Source organism: Notolepis coatsorum (genome assembly GCF_963971535.1).
Source record: "Notolepis coatsorum genome assembly, chromosome: 13".
NCBI classification, from domain to species: Eukaryota; Metazoa; Chordata; class Actinopteri; order Aulopiformes; family Paralepididae; genus Notolepis; species Notolepis coatsorum.
The window spans coordinates 95,561,598-95,587,073 of NC_140177.1; the positions used below are offsets into that span (position 1 = coordinate 95,561,598).

General features: G+C 41.8%; 1 protein-coding gene across 1 annotated transcript in view; it reads right to left on the reverse strand.

Moving 5' to 3' along the window:
* The window catches only part of cdh12a (cadherin 12a), a 483,846-nt gene that overhangs the window by 166,833 nt on the left and 291,537 nt on the right, over positions 1-25,476 (reverse strand). The window contains exon 7 of the mRNA XM_084328112.1: positions 23,078-23,331. Within this exon, the coding sequence (XP_084184238.1) occupies positions 23,078-23,331 (254 nt within the window). The remainder of the gene's footprint in view (positions 1-23,077; positions 23,332-25,476) is intronic.

Here is a 25,476-nt window from a genome sequence, read left to right on the forward strand (position 1 = left end):
ACGGTGCGGAGGATACTGGGTTGTAGGCGGAGGGGTAGGGGGTTTCAGTTCTTGGTGGATTGGCAGGGGTACGGGATAGAAGAGCGTTCTTGGGTGCCTCAAAGGGATATTTTAGATCCCAGCCTGATCGATGATTTCCGGCGGCTGAATCCCGAGGCCCCCAGGTGAACGTCTGGTGCCGTTCGTCGGGGGAGGGTACTGTTACGATTCTGGTTCTTGACTACGGTCGGGAACCTCCCACTTTCTCTGTCATCTGTCACTTGATTAATGTCACTTGTTTTCCCTGTCATTTAGTGCTGTCAATTAGGGGTTGACTTCTGATTGGCTGTCACAGGGGTGTGTGTGGAATGTTGGTATTTGGTGGCTATATAACATTCCTTTCCTCTGCTTGTCATTTGTCAGGTCTTCACTATAGGCGTTCGGAGATAACGCAGGCGGTTCCAGTTCTGGACCACCACTAAGCTCCATTACCTAATTCTCTCGTTCCCTTGCCTTGGCATAGTATCCTAGTATTACTCTTTGTGTTCTTTACTATTAAAGTCGAACCTGTTCAAGAGTATATCTTCTCCGTCTCTGTGATTGCCTACAACAATTGGAACTCACCTACCTCCATCCTGACAGAAAGGTACACCATTCAAATGTTCATGCTTTATTTGTTTTAAACGAGACTATTTAGAAATGGGCAATGGGGAAATATGTTGCAATTTTGTGAGGTGGACCGGCCGGAAACAGCAATGACATAACCACTACACCTCCCTATTATAGCCCTGATTTGACCGCTGACAAAAAGCCACAGTTCAGACGCAACGCTGCGTTTTCTCTCAAAGAAAAGGGAAAAGTGCACATGGAGCCATATGTTGTTCTTTGCAGCATTTCTCTTGTTGCATGCAGAACACACTTTTGAGTCATCCATTCAAACTGGATCAACCATGCCTGAACACTTAAGGGGTTCATTTAAGCACCTGTTTGCATATGCCCCCCCCCCCACCTTCGCACCACATTAATTAACTCTAATTAGTAGCTTAAAAATATAAATGAATGCGTAACAATGGCGCTGCCATCTGTGCCGCGGAGGATGAATGGTATTTACAGTACACAGCGTATGCTTAATTAACTTCATTGGAGATATCTGACAGAAAACATTGGTCCAGCTGAACATATTTTCAGAAAGGGCTCCCAAAGCCCTTCATCCAGACTGAAACTTCAGCCCCAGGCAAGAACACCGGGTTACTCTCAGCAGGACTGAAGGGTTTATGAGATTGTGGAGCTCAATTTGTCATATTAGCGGGTACCAAGGCTGCATGCAAACAAAGGGATCCCCCCTTGAACGGCCCTTCTAAGGTTTCTCTCCTCCACATTGCCTGTAGTGCTTTTGTCCTATTGCTAGGTTTTTAGTGAGTTTTTCCTTACCTTCGCTGGGGTATGTCTGGGAGTGTTGTTTTGGATTTCATGCTGTTTTTTTTGTTCTTGATTTATTATGATGTTTCTTCTTGACTTGTTTAAAGGAGACTTGTCCAGCCCATGGGGACATTAATGTGGGATTGCAGGCTTTACAAATACATTTGATTTGATTTGTCAGTAACATACTGTATGTGCCTACCATATAGCCCACTCAGCCACCATGATGCCCCATATGGACAGTATCTGACCTTTGACCGTGAAGGTATTTGACCTAATTTGTCTACTGTATGTGCCAAATTCACAGAAGGCAGCTAAACCCTGGACAGAAGCTTTGCATGGTTGCTGTCGACAATGATACTATTGAGGTTTATGTCATTAGGTTCATCAACTACACCTTTTTATATAGTCCTCGATGCGCACAGGGCATCCAGCTGAAGCCTGTGTTGCCTTTCTGTTCACAGCAAAATTCATATAAGTACATTTTAGGTTTTCAGAAAAACAATGCCCTTATGAAAAGGTAATTTCAGTTTTGCCATGGTAAAATAGTATATATACATAATATATACATTGTATAAATAATTTACCATGCTACTGGTAAAAGTCATGCAAAAATACTGCCATGGTACCATGTAGTAAATAATAGCATACTATAATCCAATGTAAACCACCATACTGATGGTAGTATCATTCATTTCCATTCCATGATGGTACTGAGCAGGAAATGGTGGAAACCAAATGATCTAAAGATGGTAAGTTTAGAATTATTGTTAAAGACACCAACATTAGAGGTTGAGTTATTGTACAGTGTTGGGGACACTACAGTACTTTTTTAATCCTCTTTTTCTCCGATTGATTTTCTGTGCTTTTCCTATCCCAATTTAGTCGTTATGCCAATTCCCCCCTCCCCTACCTGGTCGTTGTGCACATGTGCCCCCTACTGGTCATTCAAGGGAGCCCTGAGGTCTACCACATGCTTCCTCCGACACATGCGGAGGCAGCCAGCGGCTCTCTTTTCACCTGACAGCGCAGACTCTCATTGGTGAAGTGTAACGCGTGGGAGGTCACGCTGCCTTCACCACTTCCTGTCTTTTGCTGTGCAGGCGCCCTGACCTGACCTGTAGGAGTCGCTGTCCACAACGCCAGATTACCACCCCATCGACTTCCCTCCTGCTAACTCAGCCAAATGATGACGAGCGCAATCTCCGCTGCGCCACCCAGCCGCCTTCTAACGTTTGTCAAACTTAAACTACTTTGAACAAGTACTAACTAAAGAACAATCATCCCTTAAAATGCCTTAAAAATCACTTACAAATTGTTAATTATATTATCCAATGTACAAACCCCATAATAAAAATACAGGGGTACTAAACACATTTATGTTTTTATCCAAAGCGACTTGCTAAAGTCAGTTATGTCATCTGGGATTCGCTCATGCATATCGTGTGCACTGTGAACTACACTGTTCTGCACTCGGTGAGGTCTTAATTCATATACATTAATATTGAAATGCATTTTTACTTAACGATGGGTCCGGTACCGGACCCAAAATAACATCACGCCATAAATCCATCTCTACAGACTGTATGAATTAATGTTGCGTTTTTTTTCTTCAAAGAGTAAAGACCCTAACCCTGTAAAAACAGCAGTGAATGTGTATATTTTCAGCAATATGTTTGTTTACCAATAGGTTAAAGTCTTATTAGTGAAATATGAGTTTTGGAAATCTAGTCGCAAACAGGTGAATATCGACGCATGGAAATGCGCAAATGCCATTTTGTTTGTAGTCATATGAGGAGAGGAGACCCAGGGCTTTCGAAGGGCTTTGTAATTTCGCATAACTACACTACCCAGCTCAAGCCAGCTCCTGTCAATCATATGACTTGTGGACAGTGGCGGCCGGTTGATAGAGGGCGCTGGGGCGCCGCCCCCCTGGTGAAGAGAGAAGGAGAAATAGTGTTTTTAGATTTTAGATTTTTGGACCACTAAAAATAAACTAAACATGTTTCAAATGAATAATAATTACTCATTTTAAGTATGTTTGTGTTTCAAATGCACAATAACGTTAATATATCAAATATAAATCATTGTTTTGTGCGTGATTCACATGACGTCACTCTCTCTCTCTCCTGATAGAGTATACCTCCAAAGCTGGGCGCATAGACGTAATGCGCACACTGTGCGAGTCACTGTATCGTCGCAGCCAATGTAAATAGGTCAAGCAAATACATTTCGCCTATCAGGGTCTTCAAATATGATGTCTCGGGGCACGTTTTCTAGCGCTCGAAGCAAGCTCTGCGCCACTGTACTCGTCACATCGTCAGTCATCAGACAGAAAATAATGCGAGGAGGAGCCAGTAGTATTTTCATTTCAGATCGTGAGTTAGCTTAGCTAGGCTCGTGGTTAGGTAATAAGAAGTGTATTCTCAGAGGTTGGAGAGATCATCACGAGATACTGTACATTCAGACAGTGTTGGATCTAACAAATGGATTTATATGGACACACACTTTATCATGGAAAGTTCAAGCCCGGACCACGAAAGGTTCTCAAAGGGTTAACGCGACGGCTCGAGGCTTGTTCCAACAAAACAACAAGTGAGTCTAACAATATGTACTGTTCTGTATGTGGTTACTGAAACTGATTGAATAAGGCAAGTCAAGATTCAAGAGGTTTATTTGTCACATACATACACAAGGTGTGCAGTGAAATGAGGGTGGGCTGGCCGCAATATCTCTCTCTCTCTCTCTCTCTCTCTCTCTCTCTCTCTCTCTCTCTCTCTCTCTCTCACGCAGTACGCGCGTTGATTCATGATCATTACATTATGATCGACTGGAATAAAAAAAAATAGCTTTACAATTTACATACTGTAGCTGTCCCTTTGTTCATTAATGTTTAACCTAAATGTAGAGCAACTCACCAAAAGTAACTATTGCTAAATGTATTTGACAAAAAATCTCCACCCCCCCCCCCCCCCCCCACCTTCACCCCCCCCACGTCCCCATACCCTGTGCGCCCACCCAAATGTGCATTGGACCGGCCGCCACTGCTTGTGGATACACTTTTTTTTATTTATCTTATTTTTCGGGATTATCTCCCACAAACCTGAACGTTATTGGCATAAATTAGAAGGCAGTTTGTTTCTATACCTTTCTGAGAATGTCTATAAAAAAATGGCATTGCAATCACGGTTTTTGCTGCACGCCTGGTGATACTAAATCCAGATTGAACTCTGCCATTAGAAAGGTCTGATCATTCAATCAGATAATCATTTTACAGATGTAGCCACCCAGAAACATGTATTTACATAGCTTGTTCTCTTATTGTATGACAACAATCTACATATTTTGCAGCTAATACTGCACACTGACTTTTCCGCTCGCTGACGTTAAATACTTGTGATTTGCGTGCAAAAGTGCATTTGTCCATTTCATACGTAAATTTAAAAAAAAGTGGGAGAATCAGGGAATCTAACCCCGGTCGCGAGACAGGGAAAGATTTACAGGATTATTTAGATACACTTTACAATTGAATAATAGTAATAACAACACAAGCGGCGTGATCGCTTGCACTGTATTTTATCATTGACTTTAGTTTAGTTCAGAGCGTGACTGTACAATACGCACATGAACTCACAGTACTGTAAATCATTTCACTGAGTTTATATAACTAAATATAATTAAATTAAGTCAATGGCCTGCCAGTCGCCAGCTGTAACCGAGATGATCTGTGCCATGGGCCATCGGATGGATATAATCACCGGTGTAACTCGAGCGCCCCTACTGGTTAAATATACCGTTAACCTGGCAGTGACACGGCATCCATGCCGCAAAGCAGAGAGTCCTAAGAGCTGCATCTGTATGGGTGTTTTTAATTCAGTGACTAGGGCAGGCAAAACCTCACATAAGCATTACCCATGGGTGTGCGGACAGGCATGATGTGTTGGAATCAGAAAAATGCTACATTTCTAGGGAAATATACTACTTAAACTTGTAGCAGAGTAGCCTATTGGCACTGCCCCTTTAAGGCAGGCAGTCTAATTGCCATATAGGACTCAGCTGAGTTGATTGCAGCATGAGCAGCAGAGCATGGGCAGCAGAGCAAGCAGCAGAGCAAGGGGAGCAGAGCAAGAAACCAGAGTGGAGTGAGAACAAGCAAATACAGAGACCAAGCTTGATGAAGAAAACAAAGAAAGCAACATAAATAAGTCAATTTGGAGGAATTACAAAATGGAGTTCTCAAGGATCCAGTGGCACAGGATATGGCCAATCAGAGGTTCCAAGATAGCAGTGGAGAGAAGGCACCAGTGAAACAGACGGATAAGTTATCACACAGTCCTTTTTCATTTCACTACTTCACTGAACTGTCACTCAAAACCCCAAATAACCCGGACTTGACCACGTTGCACTTTGACACTCAAGGTCTTCATTGTCCCTGTTCTCCCAGCTCCCTCCTACAACCCCCAAGCTCTCATCAGCCACCACTTCGGCCTACCCCAGCCTGCTACCCCCACACACACACTCAATGAGCACACACCCAATCCCCAATCTGGACTGTTTATTTATTTTACTCATTACCCCCCTTCACTTGTATTCTATGTATCTGTTTTGCACTTGATTATTTTGAATACAGTATATATTATTTCACTGAATACTGTTTGCCTGCCTCTTATTTCAACCTTATCACATGCTGTTTTTTGTAGTGGAGGTTACCTTGAGCTAGCCGGTAACGGCAGTAAGCTTTAATTTAGCTTATTTAATTTATTGATAGGTTTTAGCCCGTCTGGCGCCCAATGCACCACTGTAACATTTACACTTTGATTATATTGGGCTGACCACCGCTACAAACTACACAACCCAAAGTAGTTAACTACTGGAAAAGCTACTTGAATGTGGTTAAACGACCACCCAACTACTGCACAATTTTATTGATTTAACTACATGTAGTTAAAGGTGCAGTATGTGAGAAGTGAGAATTATATGATATATGGAAATATACATTACAGTAAACTATGCTCAGTGGAAAACTGGGTCATGGGACAAGTTTCAAGTTTCTTTAATAGTTGTCATACAGAAGTACAGAATACTTTCATACAAAATGCTTCTTACTGTTACGCTCCAGAGACTGTGCTAGACAAGATAGTATCAAATAACATAGTATAGCATGTAAATTAGAAGTAGAAAATGAGGTCACAGTGTTCAGTATAGACATATGTACAATGTTCGATGCATAATAGACGTAACTGAGTTACCATATAATATACAATACTATGCAGTGTACTAATGTACAATACTATATAGTGCAAAGCAGAAATGGGATGAGGTACAATTTAGGTACAATTTACAGTAAGGTGTACGAGTTGTAGTGCAATCCTTCATCAATAAATATAAAGTGTGGGGAGTGGGTGCTACAGTGTGTTTGTTTAAAGTGAGTGTGTGCGTGTGGATGTGTGTGCTATGTGCGTTTGATGGTTGTTGTGTAGTGTTCATTGTTCGTTGAGCAGCCTGATGGCCTGGGGATAGAAGCTTCTTCTGAGTCTTTCTGTGCTCGCCTTGAGACTCCGGTATCGCTTGCCTGACCGCAGAAGTTCAAAGAGGCAGTTGTTCGGGTGACTGGAGTCTTTAATGATTCTCTTAGCCTTGCCCCTGCACCGCTTGTTGTAAATGTTCTGGAGGGTGGGGAGCCCCCCTCCAATTGTGCGTTCGGCTGAACGTGTCACTCTTTGTAGTCTGCTTCGGTCTTGTGCAGTGCTATTCCCAAACCAGGAGGCGATGTTGCCAGTCAGGATGCTCTCTATTGTACATGAGTAGAAGTTCTTAAGGATCTTCTGACTGACTTGGAACTTCCTTAGGCGCCTGAGGAAGTAGAGGCGTTGTCGTGCCTTCTTCACAACACTGTCAATGTGTGTGGTCCATGTCAAGTCCTCGGATATGTAGGCTCCGAGGTACTTAAAGCTGTTCACTCTCTCAACCGGTGCCCCGTCGATGCTGAGGGGGCTGTAGTCCTTGACCCCCGACCTCCTGAAGTAAAGTTAAAGTACAGTAAAGTTACCATTTTACTGTTAAACTGCTACCATTTCAGGGCCAGACATGATGTTTACAAGTACTACTTGGTACTACACTGCTAGGCTTCGGTTCGGTTTGATTGACAGTGCTTCAAAATAATTTCCCATAGAATTCATGATAAAATGAGAGAAAATTTGATCAAATGAGACATTATAGTACCAGGCTCTGCAAATATAAACAATTATCTCTCTCAAAACGACATAGTACACCTTTAACTACTCCCCAACACTGTGCAGGTGATGTATTGCTCAACATCGTTTCGATTGACTTTACACCTGCAAAACACATGGGCTGTCCAAAGAAATGCATATGGCTATTCGTCTCAAAGGTTCAATTAATGGGATAGTTGGTGTGTTCTTGTCATGGATCCTACATCAGTACGCCTCCCCTGGCAAACGTGATAGATGCAAGGTCAGCACACGGCCACGTGGCCATCTCTGGCACTAATAACACCCCCTGAAGTGATACATGAATACAACCTCAACACATCCTGAATTAATACCTATAACGGATCCAGAATTAATACCACCAAATGTCTATCCACGCTGTAATTTTTTTTTATCACAAGTTGTCTCATTTATTATATAGTATTATTTATTAAGCCATTTATTATTATTTAGTTGATTCAACTCCTATTTAGTTGATTTAACAAAGAAAAGCCAATGCAACAAATGTTTTTTTAAGGTATTAAAAATATAAGTTGAGACAACCCATAGATGTATCACTGGTATTATGGTATTCACCATTGTGTCCTGTATAATATGGTTGGATGGTCCTCCCTAGCAGAGAGGTGGGAGCTGCATTGGCATATGTTTCTAAATAAAACCATAATTGGAGATTGCCCAAATGATCTCACTTCGCTGTTGGAGTGGACATCCAATGCTTGGCTTTTCACTTGAAGCACCTATAGTTTGTACTGAACTTGGGAAATCTGCTTTTAGCTTCTGTGCTCCTGACACGTGGAATATCATACAACATTATGTTTGCATTTATTGTATACATTTTTGTATTTATTATTATGTTTGTATGCTCAAAGTCATTGAAAATGAGAGCTTGTCATCGATTCATTTTCAAGTTGATATAAAGATTGAATGAATTAATGAATATTACTATCACCGTACAAAGATGGGCAAAGAGCATTGTTTTAAAATAACATTAGCTAAACCCCTGTTTTCTTCACTCTAGTAAGCTGAATGTCTCCCTGTCTCCAGCTGTCTCGTAGTGATGACCGGAGTGCTGGGCGTCCCGGGATGATGACGGGGAGGTTGCGACCCTCTCTGCGCCGCCCCCTGTCTCCGGCTGTCTCGGAGTTATGACCGGAGTGTTGAACGTCCCGTGATTAATAATAATAACTTTATTTGTATAGCACTTTTCATACAGAGGTTGCAATTCAAAGTGCTTCACAACAGTAAAAAATACAGGCATAAGCGAGCATAAAAAAGACAGGTAAGAAGTAAAATTAGCATAGAACCGACACATGAATTTGATAGGCAGTGTATAAAAGTAGGCGGGGTAAGAATAGTGCAGGTAAGTACAATTTGTGTCAGGATATCCCTGATGTTTAATTGAAATGCCTGAGCAAAGAGATAGGTTTTAAGCTGTCTTTTGAAGATGTCTAGCGAGTTGGCTTCCCTGATGTTTTGGGGTAGTTTGTTCCACAGTTTTGGGGCATAGTTGATAAAGGCTGCATTACCGATCCTCTTTTGACTGTTTCTGGGAGCCTCTAGTAGTCCAGCAGCTGATGATCGCAGTGTTCTTGCTGGCGTGTAATTTATTAGAGTGTTGGCGATGTAGCTAGGTCCCTGTCCATTTAGAGCTTTGTATGTAACGAGAAGGACCTTAGAAGTCAATTCTAAATGTTACAGGAAGCCAGTGTAAAGCAGCTAAGACTGGACTAATGTGCTCTCTCCTTTTGGTTCTAGTTAGCAGTCGGGCTGCAGAGTTTTGGATTAGCTGAAGCCTCTCTGTGGTTTTCTTAGGGAGACCTGTGAAAAGTGCATTACAGTAGTCTAACCGGCTAGATATGAATGCATGAATTAGCTTCTCAGCATCGTTCTGATTAATAAATGGTCGTACTTTTGCTATATTTCTGAGATGGAAGAACGATGTTTTCGTCACTTTGCTAATATGAGAATTAAAGTTCAGTTCTGAATCTATGATAACCCCAAGACTAGTGACCTCAGATTTGATCCAAGGGGTTAGTCCCCCCAGGTTCTTTATTAATGTTTCTTTTTTAGTTTTGGAGCCGATAATTAGAATTTCAGTTTTGTTCTCGTTTAGTTTCAGGAAGTTCTTACTCATCCATTTATTTATTGCCAGTAAGCAGTCTGTAATGGAGCTAATCGCTGTATCATTTGGTTCAGCAGATATGTACAGTTGTGTATCATCCGCATAGCTATGGAAATCTACATTATGTTCTCTGATGATATCACCCAGCGGTAACATGTAAAGGGAGAAGAGTAAAGGACCTAAGCAACTCCCTTGTGCAACTCCATAGTTGTTGTCGTATATATCAGACATGTGATCTCCTAGTTTAACATAGAATTTCCTCCCTCTGATGTATGTTTTAAACCAGCCCAGCACATGTTCTGAGAAACCGACAAGGTTTTCAAGACTATCGATTAGAATATCGTGATCGATTGTATCAAATGCTGCACTGAGATCTAGCAGGATAAGGATGGAGATCTTATTCTCGTCAGAGTTTAGCCTGAGGTCACTGATTATTTTGGTGAGGGCAGTTTCAGTGCTATGATATTTTCTGAATCCCGACTGAAATTCTTCTAAGATGTTGTTTTCTTCAAGAAAGGAATTTATTTGAACTGAAATTTTTTTTCAAGTACTTTGCTAATGAATGGTAGGTTGGATATTGGATGATAATTTGCCATTACATTACTATCCAAGTTAGGTTTTTTTTAGTAATAACGTTACAACTGCTGTTTTAAAGGCATCTGGGAAAATACCAGTTCTAAGGGAAGTGTTTATGATATCTAGCACAGGGCTTGAAACACTATTAAACACCCGTTTGAAGAAAGCTGTAGGTATAGGGTCAATGTCTGAGGTGGAGGAGTTACATTCTGAGACAGTTTAGCTGAATACATCTAATGTGATGCATGTGAAACTTCTCATGGTTACATTGCGCGGTTCGCTGCAATCAGCTTTATTTCCATCATGAGTAATGCTGGCCCTGATCAAGGTTATTTTGTTGTTAAAGAATAGTGCAAGTTCTTCACACTTAACCGTTGATGACTGAGGAGGTGTAGGGGCAGTGTTGAGTAGCAGATTAATAGTGGAAAAAAGGATTCTGGAGTCTCCAGCGTTTTCTGATTTAGAGAAGTAGTCTTTCCTTGCTAAGCGGATGGTTTTATTATAAGCAGTTAAAGCATCTTTGTATATATCACAGCATATGGTGGTTTTTGTTTTTCTCCATTTTTGCTCCGCTGCACGACATTTCCGTTTTTCTTTGTTGACCGCATTATAGTTCAACCAGGGCGAGGCTCTGGTTTTCTTCTTTTTCGTTTTTAGTGGGGCGACGTAATTTAATACAGATGACAACAGTGCATCATTGAGATTTTCTACCATTTCGTTTAGAGAGCTGTCATGATTGTGTGGTTCATGTAGTCTGATAAGATTAATGAACTTTGATTCAGCCTTGTCGTTTAGGAGCCTCTTTTGAACTATGATTTTTTTTTTTTTGAGTAAGGGTTATTTGAGTATCAAAAAATATACAGTGATGGTCGAAGAGAGGTAATTCAGTTATTGAGAAATCTGTTATGCTTAGTGTTGTGAAGGGCCAGATTAAACTGAATAGATATATGTATCGTTTGATATACTTTGTATATTATTTATGTATATACACGGAATATCCCTTTACCTGCGTACAGACCAGAGTAATATTCGCTCTCCTATTGGACAGCGCCCCCAGGCGCCAACGCGCAAGCCCCCAACGGCAAGTTCAAAGACAACGGCAGGCATGTCAGAACATGCCCAGAGTCAGCGTAGTAATACGAGACAAGGACTGAGGTGGGGACTAGATATTCACTTAAGTATAAATACGGCGCAGGTGTAAACAGCAGCACTTCGTTCATTCAGTACCTTACCTAAACCTTACCCCATGTGAAGTGAGCAACCGTGCGTTTAGAACATGTGCGAATAGAGTAGTAAAAGTGTCAGAGTTTAGTGAAGTAACGTCAAGTTCGACCTAGTTTAATGTGAAGTATCGTGCACAGGAGAATCTGCGCCGGCGATTGCAGAACCATTCCTGGTTGGATTATATTGATTTGGGACGTGACTACCGGAGAAGAGCACCGTTGATTTCCACTATCGTTTGGGATTTAACCTCGTGAGGATTACCACTCGGGCCTGCCTCGTGGACGGGGCTGGCTAGCTGTCGTCAATGCTGTCGAGCATCTTGGATTACAACTATTGCTTTTGTCTGCTGATCAAGGGAGTACAAGCACCGACTCCTGTACCTGGAGTCTCTTTATTCCTCGTTGACTCAGACGGAGTACCCGAACATTCCTCTACCCTCCAGGCCTTACACCCCGGAGGGAACCCATTGTCTCCAGTTGGTACCGGTGTTGCCCTATATAATTACTACTATACAACAGGTGGCGTCAGCTTAGACCCATCATAGGATTCCTGCTATTCTTAGTGACTTATGCTCTTGACTGACTTTACGTATATTCTTCGCCATACAAGCGCGACCCTAATTCTCATTCTGTAACCTAACGTTGCCTAATAATAATAAATTACCCTCCAATAGTATTTCTGTGTCAATGCCGTGTTCTTGTGGGTGTTCACCATCTATATTTGATGTACTGTTTGGCCAGTAATTAAAGTACATAACTAGCAGTGGTTTAATCTATCACAATCTTTAATACAGTCAGGGTTTTGTAACCCCTCAGTTACACTTAGCCCAGTTGTTGTTATGAGTAAGTAATGTATTTCCAAGCTTGTGAGTTGTATTTGTTATATGCTGTGTTAGATCAAAGCTATCCAGTAGATTGTTTAGCTCTATAGTTTTCGAGTCTGTTTTCTTATTAAAATGGAAGTCTCCATTTAGGATCACCTTATCAAGTGGTAACACATAGTGAAATCAGTTCAGAGAGCTCCTGTATAAATATTGGTGAGTGTCTAGGCGGGCGGTATATTGTGACGATAACGGTTGATTCTGTTTGAGCTCAATGGCAAGATATTCCATCGACATGAACTCTCCTAGTTCTTTTTTTGTATTTTATTTTTTTATTATTTTTTAAACAAACATATAAACAAACATGACAACACACGATAAGATATACAAGCATTAATTAACAGTGCATATCCAATGAAATCACCATTTAGTTAATTGTCTTATACAGGATATACCCTTAATACCTGTTATCTAAAAACCTACACACATATGCTCTAGCTCATACCCCCCCCCTCCCGGACCCCCCATTGGATAATCCATCCATTATAACTTGTTCCTACCAGACACTACCTTTATATGCTAGCTTTTATTCTCTCCACCACTTCTAACCACATTGTCATTTTGGATTCATTGAGACCCAAAATTCTTGCTGTAGATATTTCTTGATAAATCACATCGAGATATGTAAGAATCCAGACCTTCCGGCACATTTTTTCCGGTTGAAACCATCGTGATGCTATCAGCTTTTTAGCCACTGTGATACCAGATAAAACCAATCTCTTTAGCTGTGGATGTACTGCACACTCAAAGACATCATTCAGCAGTAATACAGAGGGGTGTACAGGTATATTCAGAGTTAAGAGATTTGATAATTGTTGGGTCACTTCTTTCCAGAATATCTTAACTGGTGGGCAGTCCCAGTACATGTGCATAAATGTCCCCTCGTCCCCATTTGTACATAAGGAGCATTTGGGGTCTTGTTTAAGACCCATTTTGTTCAGTCTTATAGGAGTTAAGTATGTCCTGTGAATATAGTTAAGATTGATTTGTTGATGGTCCGGGTTCCTTGATGCAAGTCGAACATTTGCCCAGGCTTCTTGCCAGTCAAAATCTATCTCCAGGTCTGGTATATCCCTCCTCCAGACTGAGTCTAGATGGAGGGTTTCATATGAAGATGTTAGTAATTGATGATAAAAATCTGAAACAAAACCTCTCGATGTCTCTCTTTCATAGAAGAATTTGTGGTATCTGTGGTGTACAATTGGTATCCTTAATGGAACACCGTGAGCCTTCAAACATGCCAATAACTGTGCGTAAAAATAATATGTGGACTTGGGTGAGATTACATTTTTTGCGTATTTCATCATAACTACAAAAACCCGTTTGTTGAAAACATCTCATAATGAGTGTATGCCTTGCTTTTCCCATCTAGGGAATCTTATAGGTTGTTTTCCAATCAAGAGTGCATTGTTATTGAATAAGGGAGTATGATTATGCCATTTATGTGGGATAGAATTTTTTTTTTGTGTTTCACGCCATATCCGGATCGCATGAGTAATTATGGGGCCACGTTTCCGTTCACATTGCTTAACACTATGATCGCCGGGGACGAGTTAAGACGTCATTCCTAGCCATGCTCATTCTGCCGAAGACGCCGTAACTCGTCTTTGATGTCAATATTTCAAAAATCTGTGACCGAAATCATATTTCCCCTCCGGAGCCCTGAGACACACTGCAAAGCTCCACTCAACTCTCTAGCGGTTCAAGAGCGCCATCTGGTGGCCGATCGGCAGATCGCCAACCGGAAATGAGCCTTTGAACCGGTAGTGCTCATCCATATGTGGTCCGGGCACTTGCTATCGTTAGAGAGACACCGTCTTGATACAGTGAACATTGATCGGTGCAAATAACTCGAAAAAACAACATGATTTGGACGTATATAATATTATACAACCTGGAAATGGATCGGGCATTTCTCCATCCCATAATAGAAAAAATTCTGTTCCACGCTCATCTGCCAGCGGCGCAAGGAAGCCACGGTAAGATTCAGCGTTATATTCTAACGTGTTCCATATAAACTGCTATGATGAACATATGACCCACTCTGGATGAATCATCTAACGCTGCCCACGGAATTATAAACGATCCCCCGCCCATCAGATGATAATCAGATGACACGTAGTAACTTCTAGAACCACGTCCAGTTGAAATTTTTTATCGCACAGATTCCTACCAAACTGTATTTGATCATCAATATAATGCATTTAGGGCTATAAATCACGTTCTGAAGAAAGCTGCAGAAAACGATAAAAACATACTTATACTTTAGACCATATTTTAGTATGAATATGTGAATGAAAAAGTTTAACGTTGCTACACCCTGAACAATACATATAGGACATTGAATGGGCCATAATAATGGCAATTTAGCAATAGAATTAAAAAAGTTATAGCCCTGCAAAGAAGGGGAACTTCTCCATAGACAAATAGAGATGGCGAGGGATGGTAAATTATGAATTTAACCCATGGCGATCAAAGTGTTAATTGATAATTTGGTGTATACTATGTCCTTCAGCCTATGTGGAGCTACTATATTTTCTTCTAAATTTCTCCAGGATACTGATGCTTGGGGATCAAACCATGTTGTCAGTGGTCTTAAAGTGTACGCCTTAAAATAGTGGTAAAAATCTGGAAATGCCATACCACCGTCTGCGGTGGATCTTTTTATACGTGGTGGTTTGTTATTCCAAATAAATTTGTATGTGGAGGAGTGTAATTCTTTCCAGTAACCCTCTGGAGGGGCTAACGGTAGCATTGAGCTGAAGAAGTTGATTCTAGGTAGGACGTCCATCTTAACTATTGATACCCGTACCTGTACTGAGTTTTTGAGTTTTGACCACCTGTCAAGGTCGTATTTGATTTTGTTTTGGATTTTTATGTAATTGTGCTTCACCGTTTGGCTTATGGTAGGGAATATTTCAACTCCCAAACATCTAAAGTGTTTTACCATCGGTATCTCTTCTGGGAGGGTTATATTTCTTTTTGCAGGGGCGTTAAGTGGGAGGAAGGCCGACTTTGGCCAATTTATCCTAAATCCCGATAAATCTCCAAAGTCCTCAATCAGCTTGAGAAGATGAGGCAATGCGGTGTTGGGGTTTTGCATGAACAGTATTACGTCGTCCGCATATAAACTAATTTTATGTTGTGTGCCCTTGATTACGATTGGTTCTATGGATTGGGATTGTCTTATATATTGTGCTAAAGGCTCTAATGATAGATCGAATAGTCCGGGACTAAGAGGGCAACCCTGTCTGGAAGAACGTGATACAGGAAAGATTGCGGAGGTGATTGTACCTGTTGTAATCATGGCCGATGGGTCTTTGTATAATACTTTAATCATATCAATGAATCCTTTTCCTAACCCCATCCTTTCTAATACTGCCCATAGATACGACCATTCCAACCTGTCAAAAGCTTTCATTGCATCCAGGGACAGCATCGCCTTAGGTGTGGTGTCGTCCTTGTTAGCATCTAGTACGTGTAGTAATCGTCTTATGTTATTAGTGATCAAGCGGCCTCTTATGAAGCCAGTTTGGTCCGGATGAATTAAAGACGTCATATGCTTTTGTAGTCTGATGGCTAATACCTTAGAGTACAGTTTGATATCGGTTCCGAGGAGGCTTAAGGGTCTATAACTACCGCACTCGGTGGGGTCTTTGTCTTTTTTAAGGAGGACTGTTATGAGTGCAATATTGTCATGTTTATGGAAGTTCCCCTCATTGACTGTATATTGAGTATAAAATCATATTTAGTAATAAGGGTCCAATTATGTCCCAACAAGAGAAGTACATTTCTGGTGGGATACCGTCTCTTCCTGGAGCCCTACCACTTTGCATTTCAGATATGGCCTCCCTAAGTTCATCTAGTGTGATCGGTGTTTCTAACTGTTTAGCGTCATCCTCTGAAAGTTTAGGGAGGTTAATTTGATTAAGATATGTGTCCATTTTGTTTTGATCGAAGGTCGTTTCTGATTTGTACAAGTTGGAGTAGAATTCTTTGAATGTCGCGTTTATTTCTTTAGGTTCTGTAACAAGTCCTTGTCTTGTGCTACGTATTTGTATTTCAGATTGTTGTCTGTATATGGCGTTAATCTCTTTTTTTAGTATATTGACTTGATTTTCCAGTCGAACCGAGTTGTTGTATTGTAAAGAATTAAATAACGTTGAATAAAGCGTTTCCAGTTCAGCCAGTTTTGAGCATCGATTCTTGCGTATTTTGGAGGAAAAGCTATCAGTAAAATCCTTGATCATTCCCTTTACCGACATCCATAATATTCTGGGGTCCTGCACCGAATTAGCGTTAATCCGTAGGAATACCGTAAGAGCTTCTTTGATTTGTGTAATGAATTCCTTGTTATTAAGCAGCATCGAGTTAAATCGCCATCTTGGGACTCGGGATGATAGTATACCAAATGTTCCTTTTAGGAGTAAATAACAGTGATCTGATAATGCATTGGGTATCATTTCCACATCATAGTTATCAAATAGTCTCGGGGAAGCAAAAACGTAATCTATTCTGGATAATGTGTTATGTCTCGCAGATCGGCAAGAGTACTTCCGGGTCGTGGGGTTGAGTGATCGCCATAAGTCATTTACACCTGTAATCTTCGACCAATCATTTAATGCATTAGATGACTTTTTTTGTTCGTTGGAAAAGGAGGGGTAAGATTTATCCATCCTTGGATTCCAAATGGCATTAAAATCCGCACCAATTATAAATGAGTATTCAGGAAGGTCTAACATTGCTCTGGTAAGTGTAGTGAAGAAACTAACTTCGTACAAATTTGGGGTGTATACAGCTACAAACGCTATTTTCCTGTTCTTGTGTACAATCTTAGCTATAGTTATCCGACCATCTGAATCAGACCATACTCCCTTCAATTCAATATTCAACTTCCGTCTAACGACTATGGCAACTCCACGAGTTCTCGTTCCAAAGAGTGACTAATGTTATGATATGTGTTGTCCGCTAACGTATCTATGTCTTTCCCTAAAATGTGTGTTTCGCTTAGTAGAGCCACGTCAACCTGTCCTTTTTTCATCAGTGTGAGCACGCTTTTGCGCTTGTGTTGATTATTTATTCCCCCAGTGTTCCAGATCATTATATTCAAACTAGCCATAATCAATACATGTTGTTGTGTAGTTGTTGGTAATGCTTCTGGAGAGCGAAGCTACAATAGATATACATCCAACTATTGAGGTCCTGTTGAGAGCCGAGTTTAAAAACATACAAATATACAAATAATAATCCCCTAATCCCCCCTCCCTCCGAGATTCATACAGAACTGTGTTCCATAGACACATCCTACGCGTATGACTCCCTCCCTTACGCCACCGGGTTGCCCAAGATGAGCTTTCTAACCCTAATCTTCCTATGCTACTTGCCATAGGATCTAAAACTTTCATTCTAATTCAATAGAATGTCACTTTTGGTCTAGCGCCTTCCCATTAATGTAATAACAATAGTGTGAAAAATGAAAAATATACCTCTATTGATATATTCATTTGAACCTTCTACTAACTTATATTGAAACCATCAGAAAGATGAAAAAGAGTGAAGAAAAATACTAACACAAAAAAAAAGAAAAAAAAAGTGAGAATTAAAATAAAACTCAACAGAGAAAGAAAAAAAAATTAGAGCTACATTGTGCGAATCCCTAACGCAGTGGAGTAATTGCTTAAAATATTAGAATCCTTGCTTAAAATATTAGAATAACCTTGTCATGCTTATACCTTTAGATGTGGCTGATGTTTTTTTAAAACCTTATTGAGCTTCCATCACTGGAGCTTATGCATATACATACCGGATGTTAAAGTTCCAGGCCTTCTTTGTAGGCGTACAGTATATTCTAGAAGGTTGTGGAATATCCTTGTAAATTCGTAAACACCACTGTTATGTTCCAGAATGTGCTTCCTAACCGGGAGTTATGACCGTGTTTTCCAGCATATTCCATTGTGTCCGAGAGGAAAGTCCAGAATATTCCAGAGTGTTCCCAATGTCATTTATTGGATTATTGCCTCCTCAGAGACCAGAAGACTATAAATATAGTGCCTATCGTTCCGTATTAAACACTTTGTGCCTCAGTGTTGGCAACATGCATATCAGCTGTTGCTTTTGTTGAGCCGTGGTAAAGGCATTCTAATAAAAATTTAAAATGATAAAAAGAGACAAAAGAAATTGAGAAAAAAGAGAGAGATGAGTAGGCTTGTCTTCTGCCTATGTTGCCACCGGCCCCGGGGGACCAGATCCATGTTGCTTCATGTATTCATCGGCGTCTTTAGGCGAACGTAATCTGTGCCTATTACCATCTTCCCCCAAGATGGATAGTAGTACCGGGTACCTGAGGCTTGGCTTAAGATTTCTCTTGTATAATCTCTGCAGCACATCCTTGTAGGGGACACGTAGCGCAATGGCCTCCTTACATAGATCCTCGTAGAAAGATACTGGTTTATCACCATATTTCAGTTTCCCCCATTGATTGCGCGCTCCTCTGATGATCGCGTCTCTTATTTCTGTCTTGCGCAGAGTAGCAATGATAACCCTCGGCCTCGTCCCGTTGCCTCTTTGGTCTTGTGTACCGACGCTATAACATTGGTCCACTATCGGCGCTGTGGGTAGGATATGGTTACCTAGAATTCCTGCTAACACAGTTGGAAATGTGTCGTCTGTGCAATTGACTGATTCATCCAATCCCACAATACGGATATTATTTCTCCGGTAGTAACGTTCGGTCTCGAGCCTCCTTGCCGTTGCTTCCTCTTCGATGTCTTGTATTTTCTTCCGAAACGCTTTTTCCACCTGTTTTATCTCCTCCGTTAACTCTATAAATCCCTCATTAACAGTCTTCTCGTTCTCTTGGACTTTCAGTGTAATTCCTAGCACCGTATTCTCCACTGCAGTGATTCGCCCGGCCTGTTCCGCAGCCGCTTTTATAACCTCTTTGAATTTAGTATCGATGTGTACTTTGAATTCGTCGATGTGTAATTTGAAAGCGACCATCTGATCCTTCCCTGCTTGTATCTGATCTTTTATCAGGTTAGTCAGAGACTTGAAGTCGGATTGTGTAGCCTCCCTGCTTGCGTCAGTTGAAGTTGTAGGAGCATTGGGTGACACGGTGGATTTGACGGAAATGTTCTTCTCCAATTCCCCTGCTTTCTCTCTCACGGTGTTTATCCCCGCCGTTACCGTTATATTGTCGTCTGCTATCACCCTCTCGGGGCTAGTCGTCGTCGGTTCCGGTATGTTATCCGCTATTGTCTCCCCGACAGGGCTAGTCAACAACGGTGCTGTTGTACTGGCGGCTGCTGTATCCTTCGAACGTGTCAAAACTTGCGCTGTTGTACTGTCGGCTCCGAGTTTCTTTCCACTCTTTTTCTTGTCCTTAGGTTCCATGTTGATTCTTTATTTCTTTTGATATAGTTAGTAGAAGGTCTTATTTAATATATACAATGTGGTTTAATCTAATTAGTGTTGTTAAAATAAGGTTTTTAAACGAAATTAACGTTGACGGGAGCGGAGCTGTAACCAAATGCGCCTGCTACATATTGCTGTCAAACCGGAAAACTCGCCTAGTCCTGTGATTCTAAACAAGAGTTTTGAGGAGAAAATTGCTGCAACCCCCCCCCCCCCTTAAATTTTTTCTGGGTATTTGATGAAAATTATAGTCTGGTGGACAAGCCTCTATCATTATTTATGTAGCTGTGTCATTGTTGAGCCATGTCTCTACTAGGCAGATGCAATCTAAGTTATTTTCTTTAATCAGATAATTTACTAAAAATGTTTTATTATTCAGTGATCTGACATTTAGGAGGGCTAATTTTATTTGTTGGACTTCTTTAGAGGAGGTCTGCTTTGGCTTGACCCCGATGGCCTTGAGGTTAATAGCAGGTGAACGCATTGATGGTGTATAGCTTTTACCATGTCATTGGCTGGTTAAGATTACCGGTATGTTTTGAAAGATGGCATGGTGTTTGTACTATTCATTTAATACCCTTGTTGGTGCTAGCAGACTGTCCATCTCCTCTAGTGCATGATGAGCTGATTTGATTTGCTCTCTCTGGGACATTTGATCAAGCGGGTTGCTGGTGGCCTTGTCTGGGGACAGGACGCCTTGTGCTCGTGCTTGTATCATGAGTTTGATGTCCTTGGAGGTCACTAAGGTATGACGTAGGTTTGCTGCTAGAAGCCTCGAACCGAGGCAGTTTGGGAAGAATCCATTCCTCTGAAAGCGTTCGGGATTATTCCAGAACACATTAAAATTGTCAATGAAATTCAGTCCGTGTGTAAGACAGGCAGATTCTAACCATGAATTAAAATTTAGGAGTCGACTAAAGGCTTCTTGTCCTCTGCGAAAGCAGGCAATTGGTCCACTGATGGATACATCCTGATATTTGTCTAGTGTGTTCATTAAACAAGTGAAATCCTCTTTCAATGTCTCTGTGCCCGTTTTCCTTCGCAGGATGTCAAACGAACCAGAGTGAATGACAATTTTTGTTATGTCTGGCCCGATGAGTGTTGGAAGTATTTCGGACAGCTCCTTCACAGATGTGTTTTCTAGACATCGATTTTCTGTGTTTGCCATTTCCACGTACCTTGTTGTGGAATCTCCAATCAATATGCGGTCTGTTTTCTGTGTGAAGTTAATATTTTTCTTTCCAACAGTTCTGGGGCCGTTTGTTTTTGGATTAGGCCAAGTCTGCCGGTTCTCACCACAGTCTTGTGGCCTTGGTGAAATAGCCTTGCTAGCTGTACCACTAGCCTTCTCAATAGCCGCCATGTTAACGCTAGTCTCGTGCTTTCGGCGTCGGCTACCGCAACGTTCCTGTGGCGCTCCTCGGCGCATGGTAGCCTCTTTGTTGTTAGCCGTTAGCTCAATCTGGGTTGTGTTTGCTAGCTTGTGGCTCTGTTTTCCTCGTCGTCTCGTCGTTAGCGTGTGCTCCGATGTGCTGGCTGTTAGCTTCGCTAGTGCTAGCGTCGTTAGCCACGCTTCTAAGTCTCTTTGCTTTGGGTGTTGATATGTGTGTTTCCGAGAGTAGGTTGAAACTATTTCCTGGCGGTACCGGGGGTGAGGTAATAGTCGTGTTCCTGGTTCGTTTATTTCTCCTTTTATCCTTGACGGTGATCCACTGCTTTGGTTTAGCTCCTAGGTTGTGCCAAGGACTGTCTTTTGGGTGGTGCTGTTCTGTAGCTACTAGCCCAGGCCAGGTCTCAATCATGGTATCGTTGGCTATATTTGTAGTAGCTTCAAAAATAGTCAATGAGTCGCTCATCCTGTTGAATTTGGTGCAGGGTAGAAACCCGAGCCTCCAGCTCTACAATCCTCATACTCATCCTCAGGCAGCTAGTGCATTATGTGGGAGAGCCGAGTCCCGGCATCTTCCCTTATTTCCTGTCTTTTCAGGTTAGGCTAAACTGAAGCTAAGCTTACTTAGCTGGTGATGGTGGGCCTTGTTGTCTGGTCACTTCACAACCGGGGTCTTTATGAAATATCCTCGTCTTTCATAAATATCCTTGCCTTCAGTGGCCGACATAGTCCTTTGTGTTTAGCTGATAAGACGGAGACTTCTTCATCTCGCTAGTCCTCACACGGAGAGATCTTGCTACTCGTCCTTTCGACGGAGCACTGTGGTCATAAATCTGAATAAATAAAAAAAAATTCGCAGTTCTGGAGAAGTACCATAGGAACTGGGAGTTAACGTACAGAGTATTTAGAGTTGAAAGGGCTATAATAAATCATTACAGTAGCGATAGGCAGAAAAACACGGAGCGACAGTAAAAAGCAGCTTGCATTGCAGAAGCAGGACGTTTTTAAGATTAAGATTAAGACGGGGAGGACGCAACCCTCTTTGTGCCGCCCCTGTGCCTCAAATAGATCCGCTATCAGCTCTATCTTTAATCTTTCAAAATGTTCAGTTGCTATCGCTATCAGCTCTATCTTAAATTTTTCTAAATGTTCAGTTGCTATTGCATGCACTCATCTGTGTTTCACTACACACATGAGTGCATGCTTACCAACTGTCCGTCTGCAACACTACTATCACCGACATCTAAGAAGGGAGATCCCCCCCTTGAATTGGCCCTTCTAAGGTTTCTCTCCTCCTGTGGTGCATTTTTTCCTATTGCTAGGTTTTAGTGAGTTTTTCCTTACCTTCACGTGGGGTATGTCTGGGAGTGTTCGCATTGCATTCATTTATTTTGCATTTATTTTACATTTGTTGGACCTTATGGTGTTCTTGTTTTGTTTCTTGACTTATTGATGTTTCTTCTTGACTTGTTTAAACTTGGAAGCTGTAGCACACTGTACTGTAGAATATAACAGGAGCAATGAATGCTGTCAAACGTGGATGAAGACATCTTTAATACCATTTAATGTCCATTGACAGATTGACCAGCCACAGCCAAAAGACACCAGCATTTGCCTGGAGGGTTAAAGCCCTGCCCACCATGCTTACCAATTATGTCTTCCCCCATGCCTTGGTTGGTGAGCTTTGCCAATCAGCAATGCCAGATCTCATAGTAAGTTTCAAAAGTTATTTATAAACGCAACCTTAGTGGAGACCATGCCCCACCCAAACCTAAAATAGAGATGTAAAAATAATACATATACATAAGGAGGAATGGACACAAAAAAGAATTCCACATGCTTACCTGACGGCACTGCTGCTGACATCCAGGTCCTGGGCCGTCACTGAGCCTATGATGGTTCCTGGAGGCGTGTCCTCGTATACATCCATGACATACCAAGGCTTGGTGAACACAGGAGGCTCATCCACATCCAGCACGTTGACCTTGACTGTAGCCGTGTCCTTGAAGGGCCCCAGGTGCAGGAAGCGGGGGTCCAGGTGAGCGTTGGAGGCCTCCACCTTGAAGGTGTACGACTTCTTGGTCTCATAGTCCAGAGTCTGCATGGATACATAGAAGAGTGGGTGGGTGGTGAGTTTCAGAGAGGGCCTCAAACAGGGTTGAGTGAATGGATAGATGGATGGATGGATAGATAGATCTAAAGCAAATCTATCAATAATAATAATAATAATAAAATAAACATCTAAACATACCATATGGCATAGATGAAACAGGAGATTACGTGAAATAATCAACAAATGAATCCCTCCAATGGTAAAACTGTAGCAGCACATTCTCAATCAAACCCAACACCACTGTGTTGGATCAACATTCGATCAGAACGTTCACTCACTCCAATCCCCGGCGGGTAGACGTTAGAATGATTGTATTTGACACTGAGGAGGGTCAAATTCTATTCCTTACCGTGCCCATGTGGTTGGATATGCGCTGCAGCTACACATGGGAGACAGATACTTTGATATGGTAATGTGGCCGCTAACTGCACCAAGACACATTCATATACATATCAAACTCACGCTTTGTCTCATGCTGTTAAAAGGCCTATTTGTATTCATGTGCATAACTTTCACCAAATGTACTGTAATATGTGTCCTGGGTCTATTCGACGGAATGAAAGCGTGGACACATTGGTTTTTTCTCAGGTGATTTAATCGAATCGTCAGGAGAGGAAAGGGGGAGGGGGGGGGGGGGCGGGACTATTTCTCTGGCTTGCGTTTCGGCATTCTGAGCAACACAGTTAGCTATCTTGTTATAGTGAATGGCGGGGGAGGCTTTGACAAGAAGAGACAAACAGACATATACCCTGACGGACACTTGGAAAACACACATCCACACATGCAGGGAATGTAGATTAGAGTGAGAACACCCTGCAGGGAAATTGCATGGGAAACCAAATACACTCCTGGGCTGTTGGGGTCAATTAATTTCTACTGCAATGCAAGGGCAGTTCGCCCATATGCTCAACACACAAGCACCCCCCCCCTATTCTTCACTAGTCACACACACACACACACACACACACACACATACACACACACACACACACACAACCCTACGCTTCATTAAACACTGCTGTGACCTTGTGGAACTACTGTATATCTGTGCCTCTGTATTCCCCCCTTGCATGTCAAACATGGAGAGCTGGAACAAATGAGAGAGGGGAAGTACAGTACGTATGCATGTATTGTATATCAGCGGTTCTCAACAGGGGTTCCGTGGCACACAGGGGTGCCGCGGAGAGCTGCCAGGGGTGCCGCGAGATGCCTGATGGGAATGTTTCTTTAAGAATATAGAATGACAACTATTTAACTAAACAAATAGTCTATCTAGTGCTTCATGTGTATACAATAACATGAACTAAAAAAGAAATCGATCAAAATGTCTTCACACGTTTCGTAAAGTTATTATAGAAACTTTACCAACTTAACGTCCGCGGCAGGCGTCATTGCTTTTACCAACAGATTTTCCAACGCATTTCCAGAGCAGTCGCATTCGTGTGACATCACATCACGGGACCTATCTCCGTTACAGAGCCGGCTCGCGGCTCTGGTCCGTTATCAAGGAAATGCAAAGCGATAATAATCACTAAATGCATTCAGTGCTGGATCTACTCAAATGGATTTATCGAGACACGTTATGGAAAGTTCAAGACCGGATCACACAGCTTCAGAAAAGTGCTTTACACGCGACGGTGATGGGCTACTCGCCAAGTGCAGAACAAGTGAGTGCTGCTGTGTTATGATTATTATGACAAGTAACTCACGATGCAGCACTTAAGGTGTTGATACCATTCAGCACCACATATTTGTGTGAAGCTGGATTTTCATCCATGACGGCTCTGAAAACCAAATATAGGGCCAAGTTGAGCCTTGAGGATGACATGCGTGTTGCCTTGTCATCGATCTCCCCACGTATTGACCGTATCATTAGCCAGAAGCAGCAGCAGACCTAGCCCCTTTCGTGACTGTGATGCACCGAGTGAATCCACAGTCACTTGCTCCTAAATAGGAAACCAACCTAGATTCACCCTGAAGGACTGGTTCTAACCGAACCGTTCGTTATACAAGAATCACAGAGACATTTCAAAGGTACTCACAGTTGCACGAGGGTTTCGGACAGAGATACGGGATGGTTTGAAAGCTCTGCGTTGCTAATAGACATTGTAAATAATTGTTATAAACTGG